At 45.7% G+C, this 23,670-nt stretch overlaps 1 protein-coding gene across 3 annotated transcripts; it reads left to right on the forward strand.

The window, feature by feature from the left end:
* The first annotated feature begins 5,709 nt into the window (after nucleotides 1–5,709).
* On the forward strand, nucleotides 5,710–22,181 carry VPS37B (VPS37B subunit of ESCRT-I). 3 transcript variants are annotated; one of them, XR_005703424.2, is made up of 5 exons: nucleotides 5,710–5,841; nucleotides 13,607–13,778; nucleotides 14,359–14,441; nucleotides 15,569–16,377; nucleotides 22,110–22,181. XR_005703424.2 is itself a non-coding variant. In XM_040081098.2 (5 exons), exons 1-4 carry the CDS (start codon nucleotides 5,737–5,739, stop codon nucleotides 16,064–16,066), a joined length of 858 nt encoding a protein of 285 aa, XP_039937032.1. In that variant the 5' UTR covers nucleotides 5,710–5,736; the 3' UTR covers nucleotides 16,067–16,074; nucleotides 16,247–17,133. The 3 variants fall into 3 exon arrangements, 2 of the variants coding, with proteins under 2 accessions (XP_039937032.1, XP_039937030.1); XM_040081098.2 differs by lacking the exon at nucleotides 22,110–22,181 and having other exon boundaries at nucleotides 15,569–16,074; nucleotides 16,247–17,133; XM_040081096.2 differs by lacking the exon at nucleotides 22,110–22,181 and having other exon boundaries at nucleotides 15,569–17,133.
* Nucleotides 22,182–23,670: the final 1,489 nt, after the last annotated feature.

The raw sequence follows: 23,670 nt of genomic DNA on the forward strand, positions 1-23,670 counted from the left end.
CTGTGAGCCCAGCAGTCGGGATAACTCATCTCCATCCCGGATCCCGTTGGGTGTCAGTCTCCCAGGGGAGGAAGGACAGGCAGTCTAACCTGTTCTCAGGGCACTGGTGCTTCCTGACTGGAATCTTTTCAGCTGTTGGCTTTAGTGATATGATAACAATCTGTGCCTCAGAAGAAGAACAAGATCTGTTTTTGTTTCCCCTCCCTCCACTTAGGGAACTTGTGTGGCGCTCTGAACTCCTCAATCGCCCCTTCAGGAAATGGCCAGGAGTTCCTGCTTGATGACAGTTTGCACTGTGGGTATGAGGAGGGTGGGGGTTCCACCCAACACTGACAGGCAAGTGATTAATTCTGCATTTTTATCAGTACCTGAGAGCAGAATGTGGCCACCGGTTCATGGAAGTGGAATTAATTTCTGCTTAATTAAAAAACTGGGGGAAAACCCAAACTGGGTTACCTGGGAACTCGGGAAGCGACTCACCCTGCAAAGTACAGGCAGGACCATGATCATTAGTACATGAGATGCCAGGAAAGAGAATTTGATTGCATCCTTGTGTCCCTCCCAGGCAGGGCTGAGAAAAGGGAACTGGAGGATGAAATCAGACTGGTTTTATTGCAAAAAGCCACACTGAATTTCAGGAAGGGAACCCTGTTTCCCAAGGCTGCTGTGATGATAATCCCAGCATCGTATTTCCAGGTTAGGTCCAAACAGCTCCAACTGAAATGGCACAATGGAAACAGCAGATTGTCTCTGCTGGTGGCACCAGTCCAAGCTGATAACAGGGCCTGACTTTGTACATTGCCACAGGTGCTGAATTCTCTCTTCTGCATCCAGATAACTCAAGGCTACTTTTCCCCCGAGCCTCTCATCTTGTGGCTTGAACGGGCCCTTTTATTGTGCTGTTGGCACGTGACAAGTGGCACTGCTCCTGTGCTAAAGCCATGAGGGTTTTCTTATGCCCTGGAAGATGGGTGAGAGCTCCACACACCACCAGGGATCCAGCAGAATTAATCTAATGCAGATGTTTTTGCCTGCACAAAGCCTGGGACTGTATAGAAAATCCTGCCTTTCTAAACTGTTCCAACTACGGCTTCTTTTTGAAGTGAAAATCAGGGTCAGACGTGCCCATTAGCCAGACTGAGCCTGGCAGTGAAGCTGTGCTTCACCCAAAGCAGCAGTGGGAACTGCTCCAGTGCTGGAACACGAGCTGCTTCCTGGAGCTGCCCAATCCCTTGGGCCTGGCTGCCTGTGGGCAGTCTGTGTTTCAGGCTGTTCTCCTGGAAACAAGGCCACTGTTCCCTCTGAAACCCTGGACTGTAGTATTTTGTGGCTGTGGCTTTGCCCAGAGTTGGCATTTACAGGGGAACGTGACCAAAATCAGTTCAAGAGCTTCTCAGTTAGAGTGATGGAGATAAAAATTCCTTTTCTTCAAAGGGAAAAGTCCTCACAGGGAACACAGAGGGGTTCATTTGAAACCTTAACCTGGGGGCACTGAAGGCTGTCCTGGCAGAACTGTAAGCAGTTAAGCATTTGAAAGCACAACTGATTGCAAACCTGACTGTACATCCCATGGCAGGTTGCTTGCCTCACTATTAATAAGCTCTAACCATTCCCTGTAATAGGTATAACCACAGCTTTATTTGATTTAAACAGCAGTGAACCCCAAACAAGGTGAAATTTGAGAGCAGATCCTACAGGCCCAGTGCTTCCCCAGGGACAGGGATTTACCCTGTACCTTTGCACAGCCGGGGTCTGTGGCCGGCTGACCCAGTAAATGAGCACACAGTGATGGAAAAAACACGGCTGTGTTTATCCCAACAACTTGTTTCAGGCCACACCAACCTCTGCCTCAGTAACCAACTGCGTGTGTTTCAGTGGCTGCACTTTCTGGGCCTTCAGCAGGCCTGGAAGTGCCACAAGCAAACAGAAAGTGCTTCTAGCTCGGGTTCAGAGATGTGGTTTAGTCTGGGGAGGAAAAATAAAGTCTGCCTCTTCTCTTCCAGCTTCACTGTGAGCTTAAGGCAAAGCAAATAAGTGCAGGTAAATAAACCTGCTGCTCTTCTCACACCTGCAGCTCCCTGAAAGGAAGGAGTACCTCACAAACACCTAATTCCTGCTCTCTCTCAGACAGCAGGGGCACTGATCTCTCAAACAGAACGGCTGCTTCTCTGCCAGGATGCTGAATATGCAGGTCATTTCCATGTGTGAAGGAATCTGGGTTGTGAAAACTAAACAGAAGTATGGGCTGTGCTTAATATACAGATGGAAGTTAAATTGCAAATAAGCCCCAAAATTTATCTGCACATCGAGAAACCAGACTAATAGGGGTTAATGTACACCAGAGATGAGATTTGCAAATTCAATGTGTACATAACCAACCAGTTTGTCCAGGAAAAGAAAATAAGATGTGAAGGTGACTTGCAAAATATGTCTAAATCTAATAAATATGCATGAGTACAGTGCTACTGACCGTAAAAGGAAATGAGGTACCAGAAGGAAATTCAAGATGAAGTTTAAATAGAGAAAAAAAATCTAACATCTATTTAAACTAGTCTGGATGCCAGTTCTCCCCAAGATTGGAGCCTGACTTCTTATTCACCATGACATGGTTTTCCCTGTAATCTTCACAATTTTTTTATTCAATTTCTCCTGTAATAAGAAGTCCTGGCTTCTTTACTTTGCCTGCTTACAGTTCTAATGTACTCGAATGCTATCACCCTTCAAAAGGATTTCAGCAAAGACAAATAGGAACCAAGCCTGGGGAGATGATAAATCCCAGCCTGCAGCACTGCAATATTTGATAGTTCCTGTAGCCCAAAATCCTGGTTTATCTGCAATCCTTCATATCCTGTCCAAGTGATGTGCTGTCACAAAACCTTTATCTTCAATGAAGGCTGCAGAATGGGAAGGCATCCTCCTACCTTTCCAAATAGAAAATACAATTATACAAAAGCAGTTGACTTCTATCTTGTGTGTCAGCCTCAGCTGCTTTTCTGGACAATTGGGGAACTCAATTACATGCAGGTGCTGACCAAAGTACTCAAGAGCAACCCAGGTGTTAAATGCAGACTCCTCTCCACCATCACCAGAACCCAAATTACCTACACAGGGAGAAGCAGTGTTTTCAATGTATGTTGTACTTGATCACAAAGGAGTTTTGTTCTCACCTGCGACTGAGCAGTTCTTATTATCCCCCTTTTTAAGCAAAAGGTTGAGGGACTCTGAGAACTCCACTCAGGATCACACAGCGAGGCAGTGGTAAAACTAGATTTACAACATGAGCCTGAGTCAGACTCTTCTAAACCACACTCCCCCCAAACCATTTATTTAGTTACGGTACAAAGTTCAAATTACCAATGTTCTTGGGAAGAAAGGGCTTCTCCTAATCCCTCAGCTAATTCCTGTGTTTGTATGTGTGCATACCCATACGTGTGTTTGCATGTGCAGATTCGCAGCAGGTTTAACCCGTGCCTGTGGCTCTGTTTGATGGGCCTTGTGCAAACACAGGGTACGTGGAGCGGTGTTGGCAGGGCGACTATCTGCTGGTTTTAAAGAGCAAGGCAGGGCTGTAGTGACTGTGCAAACCCCTGTCAGTGCCCAGGGCACGGCTGCTGACTCACCTGGCGGCTGGCACATACCTGCAGCGGGCAGGTGTGCTGGGCTGGGTGAGGGCTGTGATACCTGCTGCATGCCTGTCTCACTGAACACCTTCTCCCCACCCTTCCAGCTTCCTGCCGCGCAAACATCGCGCCCTCACCCCGCTCTGAGCACAGCCAGGGCTGTGGAGTGCCTCCGCGCCCAGCAGCCAGAAGGTCTGGAAGGTTTCCTCCAGCAGGGTCACCTTGCTGGTGGTTGTTCCCACCACAAAGAGGGCTTCTGGGAGGGTGAGAAGTATAGGGAGCCGAGTTTAGTTACAGGACAAAAGAACAACCATAAAGCTGTCACGTCATCACAGTGTCCTGCCAGGAGCTGCTGGGTCACTTCCTGAGTGTGACTGCAACTTCATTGCATCAAATTGTATTCGGTCACTATATGGATTTTTTTTTTTTTCCCCAGTCAGATCAAAAATATCAACTCCAAAGGACAAAGACCACGTGGCCATTCCCTCCTCTGCTCCCTTGGCTCCTGGTTCCTTCTGGCTCTCTTTCCAGAATTACACACACGGAAGTAATACACACACCCACACCCACGGAGGGACAAGAGCGGGCCAGGAAGGTGGTGCACGCCAAGTGATGCATACAACTTAGGCTCTCTTAACACAATTAATTGTTTCCAGGCATAATTGTCTTTATCAGCTCTGCTAACAGCAGCAGTAATTGGGGAGCTGCTGCTCCTAAGGATTACCACACACTGCCTACTCCAGTGCTGGTGACATGACTGATAAGAATCAGAAGAACAAAATATATGGTGGTTTAATTGACGCAGTTTTTACTACATTGCATTTCAAAAGTATTTAAATTTACGGCGAAACACGTCTTCGGCAGATTATTTATTGACCTTCACTGTTGAAGAAGAAAGTGCTTAAGACGGATGAAATAACCTAGCACCAAAGCTTGCCCAGATACGATTTTTAGCTATTTTTAACCTAAATAAGTATTCAGCCCAGGCTTGAGAACAATAATGCAATCACTCTTTTGAGATTTGCTCCAGCCAAGTAAGGGGGTAAGGAAATGCAAGTCAAATCTACCGATTTTCCTTCCGATCTTACAGCTGCTGAGTTTTAAACAAAAGGAGGCCACGAGTGGCTACGGCACTTCCAGGCAGGGGCTCTGTGCTGGTGGGGCTGGGAAGGGTCTCTGAGAGCTCAGCTCTGTCCGGCCGGACACAGGGCAGAGTCCGAGCCACCCCAGTGACCTGTGCCACCTCCCGGTGTCCCAGCAGCCGCATCCCCGGGGCCACACCTGGAGTCCTGTGTCCACTCCTGGGCCCTCCGTTCAGGGAGAACATTGAGGAGCGTGTCCAGGGAAGGGAAGGGAGCTGGGAAGGGTTTGGGGCACCAGGAGCGGCTGAAGGAGCTGGGGAAGGGGCTCAGCCTGGAGAAAAGGAGGCTCAGGGGGGGCCCTTGTGGCTCTGCGCAACTCCCTGACAGGAGGGGACAGTTCAGGCTCTGCTCCCAGGGAACTCCAGGAGAAGGAACAGCCTCAGGCTGGGCCAGGGGAGGCTCAGTGTGGACATCAGCCGGAATTTGTTGAATGAAAGAATGATAAAACATCGGAAAGGGTTGCCCAGGGAAGTGGTGGAGTTCTCATCCCTGGACATGTATAAGGACGCGGCACTCAGCGCTGCGGTCCGGTGGAGAAGGTGGTGATCGGTCACAAGCTGGACCTCGATGATCTCAGAGGTCTTTTCCAGCCTCAATGACTGAACCCTCGGGATTCCCGGGGCCCCGAGCGCCTCACGTGAGCGCAGCACACAAAGCTCGCTCTGTGCGGGGCTCTGCCCGGCGCTGTGCCCGTGGCGGGGCTGCACCCACGGACCCCTCAAGGGGCTCCCTCCACAGACCCCTCACGGCGGCTTCACCCCCTCACGGCAGCCGCCCTCAGCCACGGCCGCCCCCCTCCCCAGGCCCCCTTGGTTCCGTCCAGCAGCGCCCCCCTCCCGCGGCGCAGCCCCCGTGGTACGCCCCGACACGCCCCCCCGGCAGGGGGCGCTGAGGGCGGTGCCCGCCGGGCCGGGGCGAGAGCGCGGCGGCACTTCCGGTCCGGGAGCGGGAGCGGGGCCGGCGGCGGGGCCGGGATGGCGCTGGACGCTCGGCGCCTGGAGGCGCTGAGCCTGCAGGAGCTCAGCGCGCTGCTGGACGACGAGGAGCAGCTCCAGGACATGGCCCGCGAGATGGAAGAGGTGAGAGGCTGCCTCATACTCCCCGGCCGCGGCCTCTCCCCGGGCGGACCCCCCTCAGCCCGCGGGGTCCCCGGTGCCGCTCGGTGTTGGGGCTGTTAATGACTCCCCGCTCCCCGGAGCCTCCGGGCGCTCTCGGCCCTGCCGTGGAGCTGCCGGGGCGTGAGGAGCCCCCGGGGCTGCGGGAAGCTCTGCCGGTCCCTTCCTGGCTTCCCCCTTCCCTGCCGCCCCCGGCCCTCGTTCTCCCGGCCCTGCCGGCCCCGGCCTTTTGTTCGCCGGCCCGCGGCGGGGGGATCGGTGCCCGCTGGGTGCCATAGGAGGGGTGCGGGCTCGGCGGGCTGAAAACGCTAAATTAAATTAATTCAGCCGCTGAATTAGAGGACGCTGACGGCCCGGAGGTGGGATCAGCTTTTCCGTTCGTACAGCCCTTGTTTTGTGCCTTGGCCGCGGTGAAGGATTTTGCCAGGGTGAATTCAAAACAATGTGAAAGAGATTTCTGTGTGCCCCGGTTGGTATGCTGGGCGCAGCGAGGGCTGTCAGGCTTTTCTGCTGCTTGTTTTGCCTATTTGAAGTGTCTTTGTCAGTGCATCAGGCTCTAAGTCGTGCTTTTGGATCTGTGATTCTTGAAACAAAGTAGGAGCCTGTTTTCTTCCTCTGGCCGTGGTTGTCTTTAACTGGTTTTTCTGTGTGCCAGTGGACACTGGCTGTTACAATTCAGCTACGAGGCTGTTCTGGGTTCATTTAGCCGCAGATGTCCCCGAATGGATCTCGCTCTTAGTCAGATAAGAGCGACTAAGATAAAACTATATGTATGAAAACTATAAAAGAAAAAAAAATGTGCTCTACTTCTCTGGGTCCTGTATTTATTGTTTGTTTGTTTGGGGGGTTTTGTGGGTTTTTTTTGGTTTTTTTGCTTTCTTAAATTAGAGGACAAAAGCCTCAAGATAAGAAAAATAGTGACAACATGTTTTTGAGAAAGAAGCTTACTTTATTAGGTGAAATCAATTACAACTGTGTTCCCTCAAACTTAGATCCTGGGCCTTTTGGTGCTTCTGAGGAAATTGTTCTGGATTCACCTCCAGCCAAATTGTCCAAGTGTTACACATGGAGAGGCCCACTGGAGGCTGGGGCTGAGTTGATGAGGTGTCCTGGGGAATTTATTTGCTGTGTTATGCAATAATTTGGATTTTGAACTTTGTGCCAATAGATTTCTGAGAGTAGGGCAGCCATAATAACTTTTCATGTGATCTTATATTCTGAGAACTTAGAAGAAACAGGCGGCGCTGTGGAAAGTGGAGCATGCAGAGAGCTCTTGGAGGCCTCCTGCTTTGCTGGGGGCAGGAGCACCCTGCTGAATAAAGACTATTTAAGGAAACTCAGCGGGTTATAATGGGCTTAACTTCGTGAAGATGTGAACGGGTGCAGTGCTGCTGCTTCCAGTGTGACCTGCCAAGGGACACGAGCGCAAGGCCTGGCCCGGTGGGCTCTTTATTATTATTATTATTTATTTGTCAGTGTGGACTTAAGGCTTTAGGTCAGAAGTGACAGAAAACCTCATGTAGAAAAGATCCTCCCTCGCTGCACAACCAGCCCATATTCTCGATTTGACCCTCAGGTTTTCCTCTTTCCTTGGCATCTTAAGGCTTTTAAATTGTAGAGTTGAGTTCTCCGGGCCCGAGGGAATATTTTGTGGTGTTTGGAAAGTGTGGCCAGGTTTGAAGGTGCTCAGGCTGTGTGGAAACACGGCTGTGCTGCTGTCTGCTATAATCCTCTTTTATTGGATGTGGAGGCTTTTACTGGAGTCTGTTCAGCTAGAAATGTGTTTGCCCATCTTGGAAGGAATTGGCCATGCTTGAATATTTCTTCCTCATTCCGTTTTTGCCTTAACTGAATAGTTTATTGCATGTGCAAAAACTGAGTTTTTACTGGAAAGTGTGTGGCAGGAAGAGGGAGAGAGGGAAATCCTGAATGTTAAGGAGGCACCATGGTGACTTCACTGCTGCTTGGCTGTCAGTCCATGTGTATCCAGGTTGTAGGGTCATTCCAAAGTCCTTGAATTCCTAATTTTACCGTGACGTGCCAATTAAATCACGATTCCCGAGTCACTTCTCTGAGGTCACTTGTATTTTCAGTGGCAGAGTCGGTCAAAGCTGATTATTCCATAATTGAAAAAACCCTTTGTTCTCCTTGTTGCAAGGGAAACCCAGCTCAAACCCCAATGTTTTGTTCACAAAGGAGGAGGATTTGAAAAAACCACTTGGCTTTCTTGCTAACAGCTAAAAATAGGCTCTTCCAGCCTCACAGGGAATGTGTTCCTGTGTGGCATTTGAGCGGGATTTGTGGGGGTGTGTGTCTGTGTCTGTGTGTGCCCAGGGGTGATGTGTCCTGCACGTGTTGTCCCCAGGTGTGTGACACTGTGGCACCAGGGCTGAACTGTCGCTTTTCCTGTCTCTGAGGTTGGGTTTGCAGCCCCTGGGCTTGTTGAACAACGAACATCTTGTCTTGTGAGAAGGAGGAAGGAAGCTCCTTGTCTGGTACTCCCAGTCTTTTGAAACTGAGGAGGGTTTGTAGTTTTGTTTTTTTTTCTAATAATCCTTTCAGGTTGATCTCTGTGCTGCATGTACAGCATTCATCTTCATGAAATAGGCAGTCACACGATGGTTTGGGCTGGAAGGGACCTGAAAGATCATTTAGTTCCAACCCCCCCCGCCATGGCAGGGTCATAAAAGTAATTTGTTTATAGAAGTCAGTCTCTGTGAGATAACTCTGAAAAGCACAAATGAGAGAATCTGTGACCTGACACTGGTGATGATTTGATGAATTTCCCTGTGAAAGTGAATTTTCTTTTTATCTCCTGGAGTTATCACTTCTGTAACAGTGCAGTGTTGTGTTACTGACTGCTGAGGTTCCATGTCCAAAAATTATTTGCTTTTCAATACCTTAATTATGTGAAATCAAGAAGTCAGAAATGTGTTGCCTTCTTCTCATTCCGGCATTTCAGAGTACGCTGGCAGGCACAAAAGGAATTTTTTGAGCATAGTCCTTTTCTCAAAAGCCGATTGAAAAGATCACGCAGGGCAGAAAGTCCAAGTCAAACTATGTGCATTCATGCCCAGATTTCTTGGATTCCTGCTCCTGTCCTAAAACCACATTGTGCAAGTGGTCATGTTCTTGTTGGCCAAACATGAAATTTAGTTGCAGAGTTAGGAATTAGACTTGGTGACAACTACAGATTTTTCTCTTCTAGCTGAGCATCAAATGAGTAACCTGTCTGTGTCTGATGTGTGCAAATTGCAGTGCTTGAGTGTCTTGCCTCTGCAAGAAATGTCTAGGAACTGCAGCTTACCTTCTAAGCTTTATTTTGTCATTTTCAAGTAATCAGAAGAGCTAAATTTAGCCAATTTAATTACTTTGCAGTATGTTTTAATATTTATTACGGAACAGATGTTGTTAGGGGGTGTATTATTATTCACGAGTCCTTGATGAAAAGCACTCCTAAATCTTCTGTAAAAGAAGTCTCTTCTCCTACTCTGCACCTGTCAGCTCCTGTTTCAGGGGTTAATTTGACACTCCGAATGTGCATCTTTATCCTTCCACAGTGAGACTGCCTATTTTATTCTTAACCTACAAGTATGTGTAAGTGAAAGAGAATGTGGGAATGATAAAGGCTGGAGAAATCTAAAACTAACATGGATGTATCCTATGTGTAAAGCAATTAAAACGGTGCCACACAAAGCTGCTTTTTATTTATAGCTCCTTAAGAGACTTTTTTCTCGAAGGTACCAAGAGACTCCTCGCCATGGTGCTGGCCAGAGCAAGCTTATAATTAGAGCAGCTCTTGATGGACTTTGTGAGGATTGCTCCGTTTCTCAGGAGGCAGCTCCTCTGGGAGTGTGCTTTTGGATGAACCAGAGTGACGCCTCTCAGAGACGTTTTACACAAATAACTCTTGCTGAAAACCATTCTTTTGGAGTAAGGGCTCAACATTTATAGTATGAATGTTTCTAAGCTAGTACTAGTTCTGTTTTAATTTTATCCAGCTTTTTTTCTTTTTTTTTCCTTTTTTAAAAGTGGGATGAAACAAAGCTGCAGTTCATAAAAGTGGTAGACTCTAAATTCCCAAAGCAGTTGCTGCTGCCTGCTCTTGGAAATGCTCATTAAATAAATCCTTGAGTAAAATTATTCAAATTATGTCCATTAAAGAAATTAATTTTTTAAGCAGCTAAAGTTTTGAGGTGCTGCATAAACCGTGAACTTTTGTCTTTAATAAACCTCTGTGTGTCCATGGCTTCATTTTCTTGCAGCACAGTTTGGTGTTGAGTGGTCTGCTCAGGAGTGAGCAATCCTTGTACCATGAAAATCCCCTTATAAGCGGCTCAGTATGGTTGCTCCACTTGTCCCGTTCAGAATTCATAGTGAGAGCTTAGCAGTTAAAAAAAACCCACAAAGTCATATATTCTCCTTAATATTGTCCCGTCTCATTATGTCTCGTGATTCTGACTGGTATTTTCATCTGGTTTCAGATTAACATTTCCTGCCGGTTGAAGTGCTCATGACCTCAAGAGTCTTCTTAGGAATTCTGCTGGAGTCCCGTGCTCCTGACTTTTATCTCTAAATAACTTTTTTCCTCACACTAACAGTGGGCAGGTGAACAAGCAGTGCAGGAGCAGTTCCCTGCTAATGCACATTTTTGTCCCACGTGACAGCAAAATGCTTTTGTTGGATTTATTCCTTCCTCGGCTTTTGTCTTGGGCTTGTGGAAAGCTATGAATGGATGCTGAAAGCATTCTTTGTGCTGCACTGATATTCTTAATAGACTGCTCATGCTGGACTGTGGCTTTGACCCTTGGATGATTTTGCAGCTGGGGTGTTTTTTTTTTTAGTTTTAGATTACTCATTTTTTGAAAGCTTTTCTACAGCATAATTTAGGCAAAATTTTCAGCGTTTGCTTTCTGATTCCTCAAATTAACTTCCAACTGTAGTGGAACAGTTGCTGTAAAATTTTTACGCAGGCCTTAACATCAGTGACAGAAATTATTCTGGTTTATAAATTGTGACTGTATTCAAGTTGCAACGCTCTGGGATTGTATCGGTTCTGTTTGTTGTGAATTAGAATTCACAGGCTTCGAAATTCTTCCAGCGACATGAAATGTTTCAATGTCCAGGAACAAATGGATGGGTCTTCACCAGTTCCTCCTGAAGTTTCATTAAACATCATTCCTAAGTTTGCTTTGTATTTGGGGAACTTCTTCTTTTCATAGTTTTGGGTGAGATTCAAGTTTCTCATCTCTCCAAGTGTGCGTTGTTAGAAGAAATTTGACACAGACCAGTGCTGGCAGTGTAGGCTTCAGGAGTGACATTTTTATTCATCATTAATTGTCAATTACCATTTTTGATCAACTTCTGTTAGAAAAAAATATGCCTTTCTCAGAAGTGCTCTAATATGGAAGAAATTTAGTCATCAAGTCTTGTGTCATTTCAAGCAGTATAACTTAAAGTACAATTACAAATACCTTAACTTTTTCAGCTTAAAACAAGTATTTTTAAGACTTTTGTTAAAGTTTAGTTGAGTCCATAATTATTAGATATCAGATGCAAAGGACAGGATGTCACTCTGCCTTAGATGTAGGCAGGTCAGATGAGTCACGTTTTTCTTATTTTTACAAGTCAGATACATCATGTCATAGTGATATTTACTCGTCTTCACACATTTGAAATTATTTAAAAGTAAAGTTATCATTATGAAAGGTTAGGAATTTGTTGCTTCTTCCTCCTGCCTGGTCCTGTTGAGAAATATTCTGACACTTGAGGCAGGGACACCATCACAAAAGTCTCACCTGACTTTAGGAAGCCTTTTCTTTCTCTGTTTGTTTGGAGTTCTTCCTTCTCCTCTTTACTGTATATGACTTTAGTAAAAGCTTCCTTTTCCTGAGAGTTGTGCTCTTGAAGGGTTTATGGGTTTGTGTGTCCACTGGCTTTTTTCCTGCCCTGAGTAAATGTACATCTTCTTCATCCTAAAAGAGAGACCAAAGTTACTCATTAAACTGGTCTCTCCTGACTGACTGTGCACCTGCTTTGAAATGAGAGTATCAGTTCCCAAGCACTGAAAATACTGAATTTGCTGTGAGGAAGGAGTGAGCTCATTAAAAGGGTGAAAGAGGCACCAGAACCCATCAATCTTTCTGCACACAATTTTCCTTGGCTGGCAGTTCAGGAGGCAGCGAGTAGCAAGGCTGGTGGTGATGGCAGGGGGTTGGTAAGAGTTGGGTGCCACTAATTAAACTTTTAAATCCTGTGGATTTTAGTTCCCTTCATAATTGTTTGTAAAAAATGTAAAATAGGGGGACTTGAGCTTTCTGAAAGCACCAGTTCCAACAGGATCAGATCATGTGAGAATAAACAAATGGAAACCAGTTTAATTTAAATAATTTTGCATTAGATTCAAATGTAAGAAGAGGAATTTCTTTTTATTCTTTGAAATGATCCACACTGAACACAAGCATAGGGCTGGTTGGATGCTTATTTAGGCTTGAGGAGGCGAAACAACATTGAAAGTGTAATTTCTGAAGTTCACAATTTGGAGCAGAATTGGGATTGATGTAGAATTTAGGACTCTGCATTATCCTTGGTTGTTATTGTTGTTGGGTTTTTAAGTGATTTGGCAAGAACAGGGTGTGAGTAAAGCTTTGGGTTTTGAAGAGCAATATCTGGGGACAGAGGTGTGTTTAAGAAACACCAGGCTAGTTTTGAATTTAGGAAATTAAAGTAGCATCTAAATATTTCAGAAGGAAGTAATTGTTCTCAAAGCCAGTTGCTGCGCTTGGAAAAACACCTGAATTTTGACTCTGACCTTTTCTGGGGCTTTCAAAGAGCTCATTTGGGTTTCCTCTTTTCCTGTTTCTGGGGTGTGGCTCTGTGTCCACCCAGCAGCGTGGCAGGAGCAGGGTCTGTGCCTCTGTCTGCACAGGCTGCAGGGGCCGTCAGTGGGAGCAGCTGCAGCTGAACGGGGATATCCTGGACTAGAGGGGCACCTGGATGGAGGAGGTCACAAAAATGTACCCCACTTCTGTTGCCTTTGAAGGCAGCTCACTAGAGTTAGTCTGTTGTGCCCTGGGACGACTATTCCACTTGATTCAGCCTGAGAAGCTGAAATCAAATCCCTTGGTTTTTTTTTTTTTTTTTTTTTTTGTTTGTTTTGCCTTTTGATGTCTGAATGTTTTAATGAATCTAATGTGACACCCAGGGCAGACTTCTCCTAACACTCGGCTCTCCCGGAGCTCCTGGAGGTTCTCTTGGTGAAATCCTGTGCGTGTGTGAATCTGGCTGAATCTTGGCTGTGTGAGAATTGTCACTTTTTCTTTAGGATAGGAACTGTTAAGCAGAAGGATTAAACTGAAAAAAATGAAGGTTTTGGCATTAATCTGGGATTGGTGTAACACAGTTGGGGAAGAATATTCTGGAGAAGGAACAGTCACAATGCAATCCTTATTTTTTACACATTAATAAGATAAGGGATGATATTCTTCTGCACTCATTGTATCTCCCTGCTGGAATTCAGATTTTTTCAAGAGCTGTTACTTTGTCTGTCAGTGTTAATCATTTGTTCATCAGCTGCAGGTCCAATGCCACAGCACTAATTCTTACACAGAGCTTACTTTGGTTGTTTATTTAAAAGCTTTCAAATTCTCATTTTTTCTTGCTTAATAATTTCGCTGTCATTTCACACACTGGTTTTTTTTTGTTTGTTTTGTTCTTAATTTATATCCAGGCCCAAAATGTTCAGCACAGCAAGGACATGACTCTTGCCAGCAACCGCAGTCTGGCAGAAGGAAATCTCCTGTACCAGCCAAAGTTGGAGTCCCTGAAATCAAATTTGACTGAGAAATATCAAGAGCTGCAAGTTCTCTTTGAAGCATACCAGATAAAGAAAACAAAACTAGGTAACACCGGCTGTTGACAATTATGGTTTGCTGTTTTCTAAGTGAATGTAAATCTGTTGCCTGTTTGTTGTTTGGTTTTTGGTGTCTCATTTTTAGCTGTGTGAATTAGGGTACAAAGTGAAATGTCATTCTTGGGTAGTGCTGAGATAGACCCCACTTCTGATGATTTATTAAGTGACTGTCACATCCAGTCACAGATACTGTGGATTTTTCCTTGACCTACTCTTCTCTAAATTATCAACTTCATTTACCTTGCTAAAGAGCAAAACACTTTGAATTTTCAGTGACTATTTATAAATCAAATGGAATATTTCATTTAAGTTTCATACCAATTTATATTTTACATCTGACACTGCACTTGCTGAAGTGCTTTCAATATTATAAATATATAATTGGAATTAAATTTCAGCTCTTAGCACTCTGACAATATTCCTGAACTTGGTAATCCATTTCTTCCTGTAATCATCCTGTGTGGAGCTGCAGGGTCTGCTGCTTGTGCAGATGTGCCTTAGAGGTTGTTGTGTAGCTCGAGGTCTCTTGGAGGCAGCTGTAACTTTCTGTCCTTCCTGTGTCTTTGCAGACAGACAATCCAGTAATGCTTCCCTGGAGACCCTGCTGGCCCTGCTGCAGACTGAGGGGGCCAAGATTGAGGAAGACACAGAGGTAATGACAGAACACCCCAATCCTGCCACTTCCACCCATTGCCAGAACCTTCCACGCTCCGTGGCTGCGGTGCTGAGTTGAGCATGTGACAGATTAAGGAGTAGTTTTAAGAATATGGTCTTGTCTCTGCTTTGAACTTCAGGGAACAGCTATTAGATTCCAGGAATTGTATTTCTTTTTTATCTGAGTACTTTTTTAACTCTTAACATCTTTGAAGCTCAAGAAAGAAAGTGCTCCTTTTTAGTAAGGGTAGGCAACCCCTCTTACTTTCTCGGCTTCGCCTTCAAGCTTTTAGAGCTTAAAAGTGGGGAATCTTTTTTTAATGAGGTTTGCCTGGTACATGTATTGCTTCATTATAAATGTCAATTAGTAGCATAATAAAAAACCCTGTGCCTGTGCTGCTTTTCCTGCTGTGCTTGTGGTGCAATATTCCGTGGTGATTTCAGTGTGTGTGTGTGCAGGTGCCGGTGGTCACCGCTTGCTGTGACACAAGTGCATGAAGGGTGGTCTGACTGCAGAATAATGCGAGTGCTTGGTTTTGTTTGCTGGTTTCATTGCAGCCATTTTCTGTAATTAATCAGGAGGAAAAAAAATTGCTTACTGGCCTTGTTGTGATCATAAAAAGACATTGCCAGGACGAGCTGAATTTTGTGATTTCGTGTTTGCCCAGCTCTCAGTTATTAAACGTCATTTACCCAAAGCCAGAAGTAAGGGTGAGTCTTAAACCTGACTTAGCAATAATCTCTGTGCTGAGTCTCACAGAGTTCCCAGTGTTTCTGCTGGCATTCAGGCAGCACTGAGCTGTAATTCAGCTTAGCTGGCAATCTGGGAAGGTGCTGGACTTGGTTCGTTCTTCTCTCTGGTGATCAGGGGAATGCTCAGAGCGAGATTCAGATGTTTTTACTGCTGTTGACTTCAGTATAAATTTATGCAAAAGTGATATTTAACTCTCAGTGCTTCTGAGTAATAACTAACTCAAAGTTCTGCTCAGAATTCTTCGGTATGCCAGTCACCTTCCATATGCCAGCTGGAAAATCGCAGGCAAGACGATGCTATTTTTGGGATGTGAGCCATTTAGATTCCGTTGCAGTAGGCCGTTTCCTAAGAGAATGTTCCGTATTTGACAGAACATGGCAGAAAAGTTCCTTGACGGTGAAATACCGCTGGATTCCTTCATCGACGAGTACCAGAGCAAGCGGAAACTGGCTCACCTGCGCCGGGTGAAGATCGAGAAGCTGCAGGAGATGGTGCTGAAGGGACAGAGACTTCCTCAGGTTCAGGCGCAGCCAAGGCCGCCCGAGCCGGCGGCAGCCCCGGCGGATCCCTACAAGGCGGATGCAAACCCTCCTCCCTCGGTGGTGCCGCGGCGGATCCCGCCTCCCCCGCCTCCCTCGGGCCCGGCAGGACGTTTGCCCACTCCCTTCACCGCAGCCATGAGTTCAGGACCGGCTCTTTCTTACCCAGGTGCTCCGTACCCTCCTCTGCCGCCGCGGCCGGGAGGAGCTCAGCCCGCCAGTCCGATGGCGCAGCCGGGATACCCAGCCCAGTTCGTGCCGCCCTATCCTCCACCTCTGCCCCAGAGACCACCTCGCCTCCCGCCGCATCCCGGCTTTATCCTCCAGTAAATATTTGGGTGCGCCTGACTTAACGTATTGGTGCTTTTTATTTCCTTTTTCCCCCCCCATCAGAGACTTGCTGTAGGCGATGGGAAGCCTCTGCTCTTTGCACAATGGAGCACAAAGGCCGAGCTGTGGCACGGAGGTTTGCAGTTGCTTTGCTAAATGTGATGATGTTTGTTTGCAAAGGTCGGCGGTGACGAGGTTTTCCTAGGAAGGTGATGTGGTCTCAATTCTGTAAGTCCATCGGCTGGAGGAGGCGCTCGCGGTGGATTCGCTGACGTTACAAACGGAGTCGCGCTCCGAATTCCTCAGTGACGGTAAATCAGCATCCTCCCGCGTTCTGATGTATTCCCATGGCAGCTGGAGGCATGTGTGGCAAACGGGGAGCTGGTTGTCCCTCTGAGGAATTCTGTCTGCACGGTGTTGGGATGGTAACAGCCATACCTGACTGCTGGGCAGGGGGTGTGCACAGGACCCCCCTCGGCATCCTTTTGCATCCAGGGCCAGGTACACGACGTTTTCAGAGCTCACTGAGCTGAAACTCCTGTCAGAACACCTGGGGGGTGGATTTTAGACAGGGAAAATGACAAGAGTTTCGTTTCTGCATTTCATTTGTTACCTTAGACAGTGTGTAATCAGAGTAGGCACTACTCCCACTCCTAAATAGCTTGATACCCTCAAAGTCCTGGTCTCTTGAAATGAAACTAAACTGTTTGTAGAGCCAGTTTAGGGTTTTATAGACACTTTACCAGGCAGTTTGTTTTCCTTGCCTATTAAGACTCTTAACGGTTGGTTTTTTCCTCCTTTTCCACACCTCGGATACAGAAATGATTTTTTTACACAGGTGCTTAGCTTTTGATACCATGTGATTCCAGGAATCTAGGCAGGGTATTTTCTTAATCAAATACTGGATTTTCACATGTAATTGCCCACTTGAATTTCCACAATTTCATCTTACCCCTTAACTCTGTCTCTCGCTTGGCAGACCTATTTTTAACTTTCCCATTTCGTTTAGTTTTGCAGTTTGGGGCATGTGTATCTATCTGGAATTTGCAGTTAATGTTTCTCTGCAAGAAGGCAAAAAAAAAAAGCCTTTTGATGTCCACGGTGGCTGTTTGCATCTTACAGGATCTGTTCTTGAGGTTTGCCTCTGGATGGGAGAGGCTTTTTGGGGCAGCTCAGATTCCACTCTTGATGTGATGTTGAAGCCTAAGGTGCAGACACATGCTGGTATTTTAATCCAGCACTGGGGGAGGCAAATTTTAACACTTGTTGTTTGCACAGAACGAGTCTGTGTATTTGTAATCAATCAGTCCAGAATCTGTCAAAGCCCCTGGTTATTTCAGAGCCTTTTGGTATCATTGTCCTGGAAAGCACTACATTGTTTGGGAGTACTACAAACATCAGTCAGAATAGAATATCTATTTTATTTTTTTTTCTTTATGTAAGACCTGGATTTTCCCTAAATCATTTCCTCTGGAGTGTGGTGGTTAGCAAATACTAATCTGAAATTAAGCTCATAACAGGAAGCTCTCGATTCTGAAAATCTGAATATTTGGCTTGTTTTGCCTTCTGCAGACAAAGGGCAGAAAGTTGGGTCAGCGTTGCTGGCAAATGAACCAATTCCCCAGTGTAAGTCTGGCAAGTTTTTATAGATGGGGGATTTTGTGAAGCAATGTGCATTGGATTTGTTCACAAAGTGTGTTTTTTCTGTAATCTAGTGATGGTACAGGATGTGGTTGTTTTTGTTTTTTTTTTTTAATAGTGTGATATCTTTTCTTGGTATTATTTTCTCACTGAAGCTTTGTATAAGCATGGTTAATGATGACTCCTTTCAAAGTAACTTTGCTGTGCTGTTAGTGCTGGTATTTGGATGGCAGCTGTTGTATCTGGACGCTCAACACGAGTCTGCTGTAGAAATGGTTTGTGTCCTCGAAAGAATTAAAGTGGGTGGGGGCTCCCAGGGTGGTGTCTGAGTACAGAAATTCATACTTTGAGCCTGCTACACAAAAACTCTTAAAACACTCCCAAATCAGTCTTAGTAAGATTTCATAAAAACAACCAGGTGTATTTTACACTTATCAAGTGCCAACTTTTTTTCTGAGGGTTGGAAATCCTCAGAAGTGATGGGGGTGGTAGATAAGTGTATTGTGAATTTGCACTGCATTTTATGTATCAGACTTTATTGGTATTAGTAGTCCAAAAATATTTTTACTACTTGTTAAATCTTCTGTCTTTTGGTAACTTTTGTGATAACAATGACCTTTCAGGGATACTTTATCTAAAAACAACCTCTTGTGCACACTAAATACAGACAAAGCTAATGCAATTTTCTTGTCTGAAAGCAAAACAATGCATTATTGCATATGCATGTGGCTGATGTGCCTTAGGATCACTACTTGTGATTGTAATTCTAGGATAATTAGCATTTTTATCGTTTGAATGGCCATTGCTTAACTCTAATTTAAGGGCTCTTCGAGAGAGCACTGACTTACAAAATAACTGACCCTCATACTTCAGAAAAAACAGCTGTATCTGCTATTTGTAAGCTTATAGTTGCCTTCACCGATGGGTAAGTTTGAACGTAGCTGATGTAACTAATGTGATGTTTCAGTTATTGCAAGCTCATAACTGAGGTCCAGCTGCTCATGGAAAACGTTTTGCCATTAATTTTGTGTGTGTGTGTGCACACAAACTGTAAATATTTACTTGACTGCTGGTGATGTTTAAGGGTAAAGGAGAAGAATGACTGTGGAAAGCTGTTCAGTCCTTTTCAGCAACAAACTTGAGGAAACACTAACCTGGCAGGAGCTGCGTCAGTGCTTTCAACCTGTTGCCCTTCAACAGCTTCTCCTGTTCTGTTATAGCTGTTAAATTAATTCTGCTCTGGCTAGGATGTTTAGAATTGTACTAATTTGCACTGTTTATAAGATAGTGAGATTAAAATGCCATAGGCAAGCTGAGACTTGAGAGGGGGTGGCTCACGATGCTTGCCAAAAAAAAAATTTAAAAAAATTATATATATATATATATATATATACAAAAAGGGTTTTTGATGTCTGCTACAAATAGCATATACTTCCCCAAAGCAATTGGAGTGGAGAAAAATCCTTTCAATCCAACGTGTAACACGGCCTTAGGGCGTTGGAAACGCTCTCTTTGGGCAGCAGCGTTTGTGCCAGTCCTCTGTAGGCAGCTGTGTGAGCCGGGACTCGGAGCGGCAGCGAGCGGCTCTGCTCCCGGGTGCCTCTCACTGCTCTCAGGCTGTGTCCCCCAGAAGGTGCAGGCCGTGTTTCCTGCACAGCTGAGGCACACAGCTCACCCCTGCAGGGAGCAGGGAGCAGGGGGCGCCTGGGCCCTGCCTGGTGACTCCCCATTACTGCCCCAACCTCACAGCCTCAGTCTCCGCCTCTCTTGGGACTTCTCTGCCCTCTCAAACTGGAATCATAACGTAGCTGCAGAGCTCAGAGCGTAGATGCAGAGCTCAGAGCGACAGTTCTTCTTCCCTCACGCCGAGCTGCGTGACAGAGGTGGAGTTCAGAGGGGGCAGAGTCGTCCTGTGCTTGAACTGTGTGATCCCTTAATAAGGGGCAGTTTTATGTGCCGAGCAAGTTGTGAAACATACAGTGGATTTTTTTGCATAATAAGTCTTTCTGTTATCTACTGTGTTCTGATTTTAAATAAAATTGCATATCTCTTGGTGTCCTGTCCCCTTGTGGCTCCGCTGAGTTGTGGTGCAGTTCTATTAATGATTTTCAGCCCTAATGGTGTTTTTTGGTTTTTGGTTTTTTTTCTGTAGCAACAGAAACATAAGTTGTAGGTGGATGTAGAACATAAAATTGCAAAATGCTTTAATTATTCATAGTAAATCTGTTGGCTGCGTTTTTAGTGACTGGATATAATGAGTCCATTTTGCATGGAGCTGACACAGGATGGGTTTGCTCACGGTGGATTTTGCATGTTGTAATCAGGGCAGCGAGGTAGGTGGGCTGTCTGTCAGGTAAAACCCCTTTGCTTTTCTTCAATTTCCTACAATTAGCTAGTGGGAACGTTCAGAATCACTTGGGAAAGCTGAAGGGAGAAAGCTTTTTTTTTTTTTTTTTTTTTTTAAGAGAGGAAAATCTTAGATTTGAGCCAAGTTAGGAGAAATGAGTCAACCAGAGTTATGTAGGAATATGAGTCAGAGGGCAGAAAAGACCTGATGTAATTTGCTGTGATATCTGTCGCTTTAGTAGCGATGTGAAATAGAAATCCTAGCGCAGAATAACTGATCAGGGGAGAAAATCCCTTTTTTAATTGTTCCTTGATCCGTTCCCTTTGTGGTGGCTGCAGAGATTGGATAACCTGCAGGAAGGGAAAGTGCAGATGAGGAAAAGCTGCTGTGCTGACTCAGAGCAGGTGGGCGAGGGCAGGGGAAGGTGTTATGTAAAAGCTGCAGCTCTTCAGCTCAGCTCAGCTCTTCTAAGAATTTGCTCGGTGTTTTTGTAGCTTGAAGAGCTGTGGAACTCCGGCTGTGCCTGCTCCAGGGCCGGGGTTCTGGTGGCCCTTCCCTGTGCCTGGTGCCCCAGGAGCTTGTCCTGGCTGGGATTGTTCCCAGTGCGAAGGAGGTGGCATTGTGCAGGGCCACACCTTGCCAGGGAGGGCACAAAAAATCAAAACGGCCCCATGAAAGGTAAAAGGTGTTGTGCTGGGGACACTGCGGTGTCCGTGTGGCCTTGGCTCGTCCCTTCCCTGAGGTGGCTTTGGAGGCTGTGCAGCTCCTTCCCTCGCCCTTGCTCCTGTAATTTGAGTCCCCTGGGCTTGTACATTAATCATTCCTCACGCCAGGCTTTTACAGGTTTGCCTCTTGGCCTCTCTGGAACTTGCTCACTGGAAGCTGGGCGTGTTGCTTGTGGGTTTTTGAGAGATTTTGGGTCTCCAGTGAAGTTTTAGAGGTGCTGTGGGCTCTCAGCCTCACTCTCTGGTTTTACCCCTACCTGCAGGACAAATCCCAGGCTGCTGAGGCTGGGAGATGTGCCAGTGCACATCCTGGATCCTGCTGTAAGCTAAAAGCTATTTTTTTTCATGCTGCTTTTTATTTCCATAGGTGCTTTTCCTGCTCTCCTCTGCGTGATGAGTAGGAATTATTTTTTCCATCAAAGCTAAAAATATTTCCTTCTCACAGCGCAGTGCCACACCTTGCTACGTGCACTTAAAACTGCACATTATTCTGGCACCCACTGCTGGGGTGGGCTCATTTCTGAGGGGTTTGTTTGTCCTGGAGAGAGCCGGGCACAGAGGACGGGAGGTGACAAAGTGGCTGCACTTCTCAGCCCTGGAATGAGCCCACCTGGCTGAGGAGAAAATGCTGCCTGTGGAGAAACGTGGAAATGCCTTTTGGCCTGGGGTGTGTTGTCTCACAGGCTATGAGAGGAATCCAGACCGGCTTTGTGGGGTATTTTTATTTTATTTAAACTTGCATACCTAGAAGCATTTGTTCAGTGATTTGATGAGCTGGTGCTTCTGGGTTGCCCCAGTCGTTTTTCTGAGTGGGTCATTCAGGAAATACCATCCCTAAATACTCTGCTGCCCAAACTCATGTAATTCATGCCTGGTTGGGCACAGCAGAAAAATATTTTTTCTTGCAAAGGAGCGGCCGCTCTTTTTTCTTTTTTTCTTCTTTTTTTGGTGGCTTCAGGGGCTCTTAAAAACACGACTTGAGCAGAAGTTCTGTGGTTTGGTTTCTTCACCTGACTTCCTAGAGCCTGTACCAGCCCGTTTTCTACTTGTGTGCCTCATTTCAATGCACTTTTTCCCCCTCAGTGATCTGACACTTGTGCTTTGCCAGCTTTGCTCTCCCTTGCTGCTGTTGCTCCGTGTGCTGGTGCTCAGACTGATCTGTGGCCCCTGGAGCTGTGGCAGCTGAGGGTGGGCAGAGGAGAGCTGTGCTAACGGCCTGCTCGAAGGCTGCTTCGAGGAAAAAATAAATTGGACTTTACTCACCTCGGTGGAAGGGAGCAGAAGGTGGAATGTTTCACAACTTGGTTATTTTCCACTGCTTCTCTTACAGGTACTGAGTTAAATTTGTTCTCAGGAGCACGTGGAGTGAAACATCTTCCTCCCTCCGCAGCAAGTAATGGTGTTTAAAAGTCATTAGCAAATTGGATCCGGAACAACAGGATCTCTTGATGGAGTCTCGAAATAAACCTTTGCAGACACACAGTTCTGGTATTTTTGTCGTTCTGATATTTTTGTCAGCTACCAATAGCAAAAGCTGTCCAAAAAAATGTAAGGCTGAAGAAAAAAAATTCGACTGGACGGTAAAATTATTTTTGTACAAAAATTGACTTAGATTACATTTCAAGTAAGTTAGAGAGCTCGTTTGTATTTGTGCTGCTACTTCTTGAGACTTTTGATTATGCTGGCCTGGATGGTTTTAAGTAAATCACAGTGTGACAGCGGTGGTGGTAAACAAGTTACATTTAGCCACAGCATCAATCTCAAAGCCACGTTTTATTTTTGAAATTCTTCAAAAATAACGAATCCTTTAAGCAGGACTGTGGCTGGACTTAGGGTAGTGAGAGTTTAAAAGTTGGCATTCTTGATTAATCAGTATCTCCGTGATGAAATGTGATGGTGTGAGTGGTTGGATGACGTCAGTCTCCCAGCAAATATATCTTTATCACTGTCTATAAATAGACCTTGAGCTACTGCAGAAAGCACTTCCTTGAGAGAAAAGGGCTCGGGAAGAAACGAAACTCAGCAGGGAGCTGGCCCCTGTCACTGCTGTGTCACTGTCACTTGATGTGACAGCAGCCAGCCGAGGGACAGGGCTGTGTAACGCTGTCCCAGCGCTCAGGGAAAGGCTGAGCAGGGAATAAACCCCCGGACTGGAGAGATCTGGGCAGAAGCTGCAGGATCAGAGCAGCTCCCCTCACCCAGCAGCACCAGGAGAAGAGCAGAGCCCTGCTGGGGAACGCACTGTGCCCACAGGAGCTGGGAAAGGAGCACTGGCACTGCAGGCACCGCCCAGAAACCTGTGCAGTGCTGAGCCACGAGAGGCTGCACAACTCGGATAAACACTGAAACACCCTGTGCTTGTGTGCACCTGAGATACAGCCACTCGTGATCCCTGTCCACTGCTTCTCAGCCTCTCGGCGGTCACAGAGGTGCAGAGCCCTGGGCGTTTCACTGTGGCCTTTATCGAGTTTGATTGTGGCAGGCTCTGAGGGTAACCAGGGGTGGGATGGGAGCGTTGACTGAACCTGACAAGGACCCTCACACGGCAGCACCTAAACTCAGGGCAGCTCTGGGCACCCTGTCGTGCTCAACTCTCAATGCCCCAGGCTTAGCACCCACATGATATTATGTATTGTATTCAGCTGCCTATTAAATATATATCTATATTATACCTAATAGTTATATAATAATATATATGCAACATGTATGTAGTATGTACCAATATATATTATAAATCACCTATGTTATCTATCATATATCTATAATAATTATATAAAATATAATTAAAAATATAAAACCAAATAAAATATAAAAATATAATTATATTACATTATATATATTTTATATATAGTATAGTCACATAAATTATGCAAAAATGCGCATATATAGAT

The sequence above is a fragment of the Hirundo rustica genome, chromosome 17 (genome assembly GCF_015227805.2).
Source record: "Hirundo rustica isolate bHirRus1 chromosome 17, bHirRus1.pri.v3, whole genome shotgun sequence".
NCBI classification, from domain to species: Eukaryota; Metazoa; Chordata; class Aves; order Passeriformes; family Hirundinidae; genus Hirundo; species Hirundo rustica.

Coding starts and splice junctions, on each gene's coding strand:
- VPS37B (XM_040081096.2), top strand. CDS start 5,737: ATGGCGCTGGACGCTCGGCGCCTGGAGGCGCTGAGCCTGCAGGAGCTC. Junction 5,842..13,606: donor TGGCCCGCGAGATGGAAGAG/GTGAGAGGCTGC, acceptor ATTTATATCCAG/GCCCAAAATGTTCAGCACAG. Junction 13,779..14,358: donor GATAAAGAAAACAAAACTAG/GTAACACCGGCT, acceptor GTGTCTTTGCAG/ACAGACAATCCAGTAATGCT.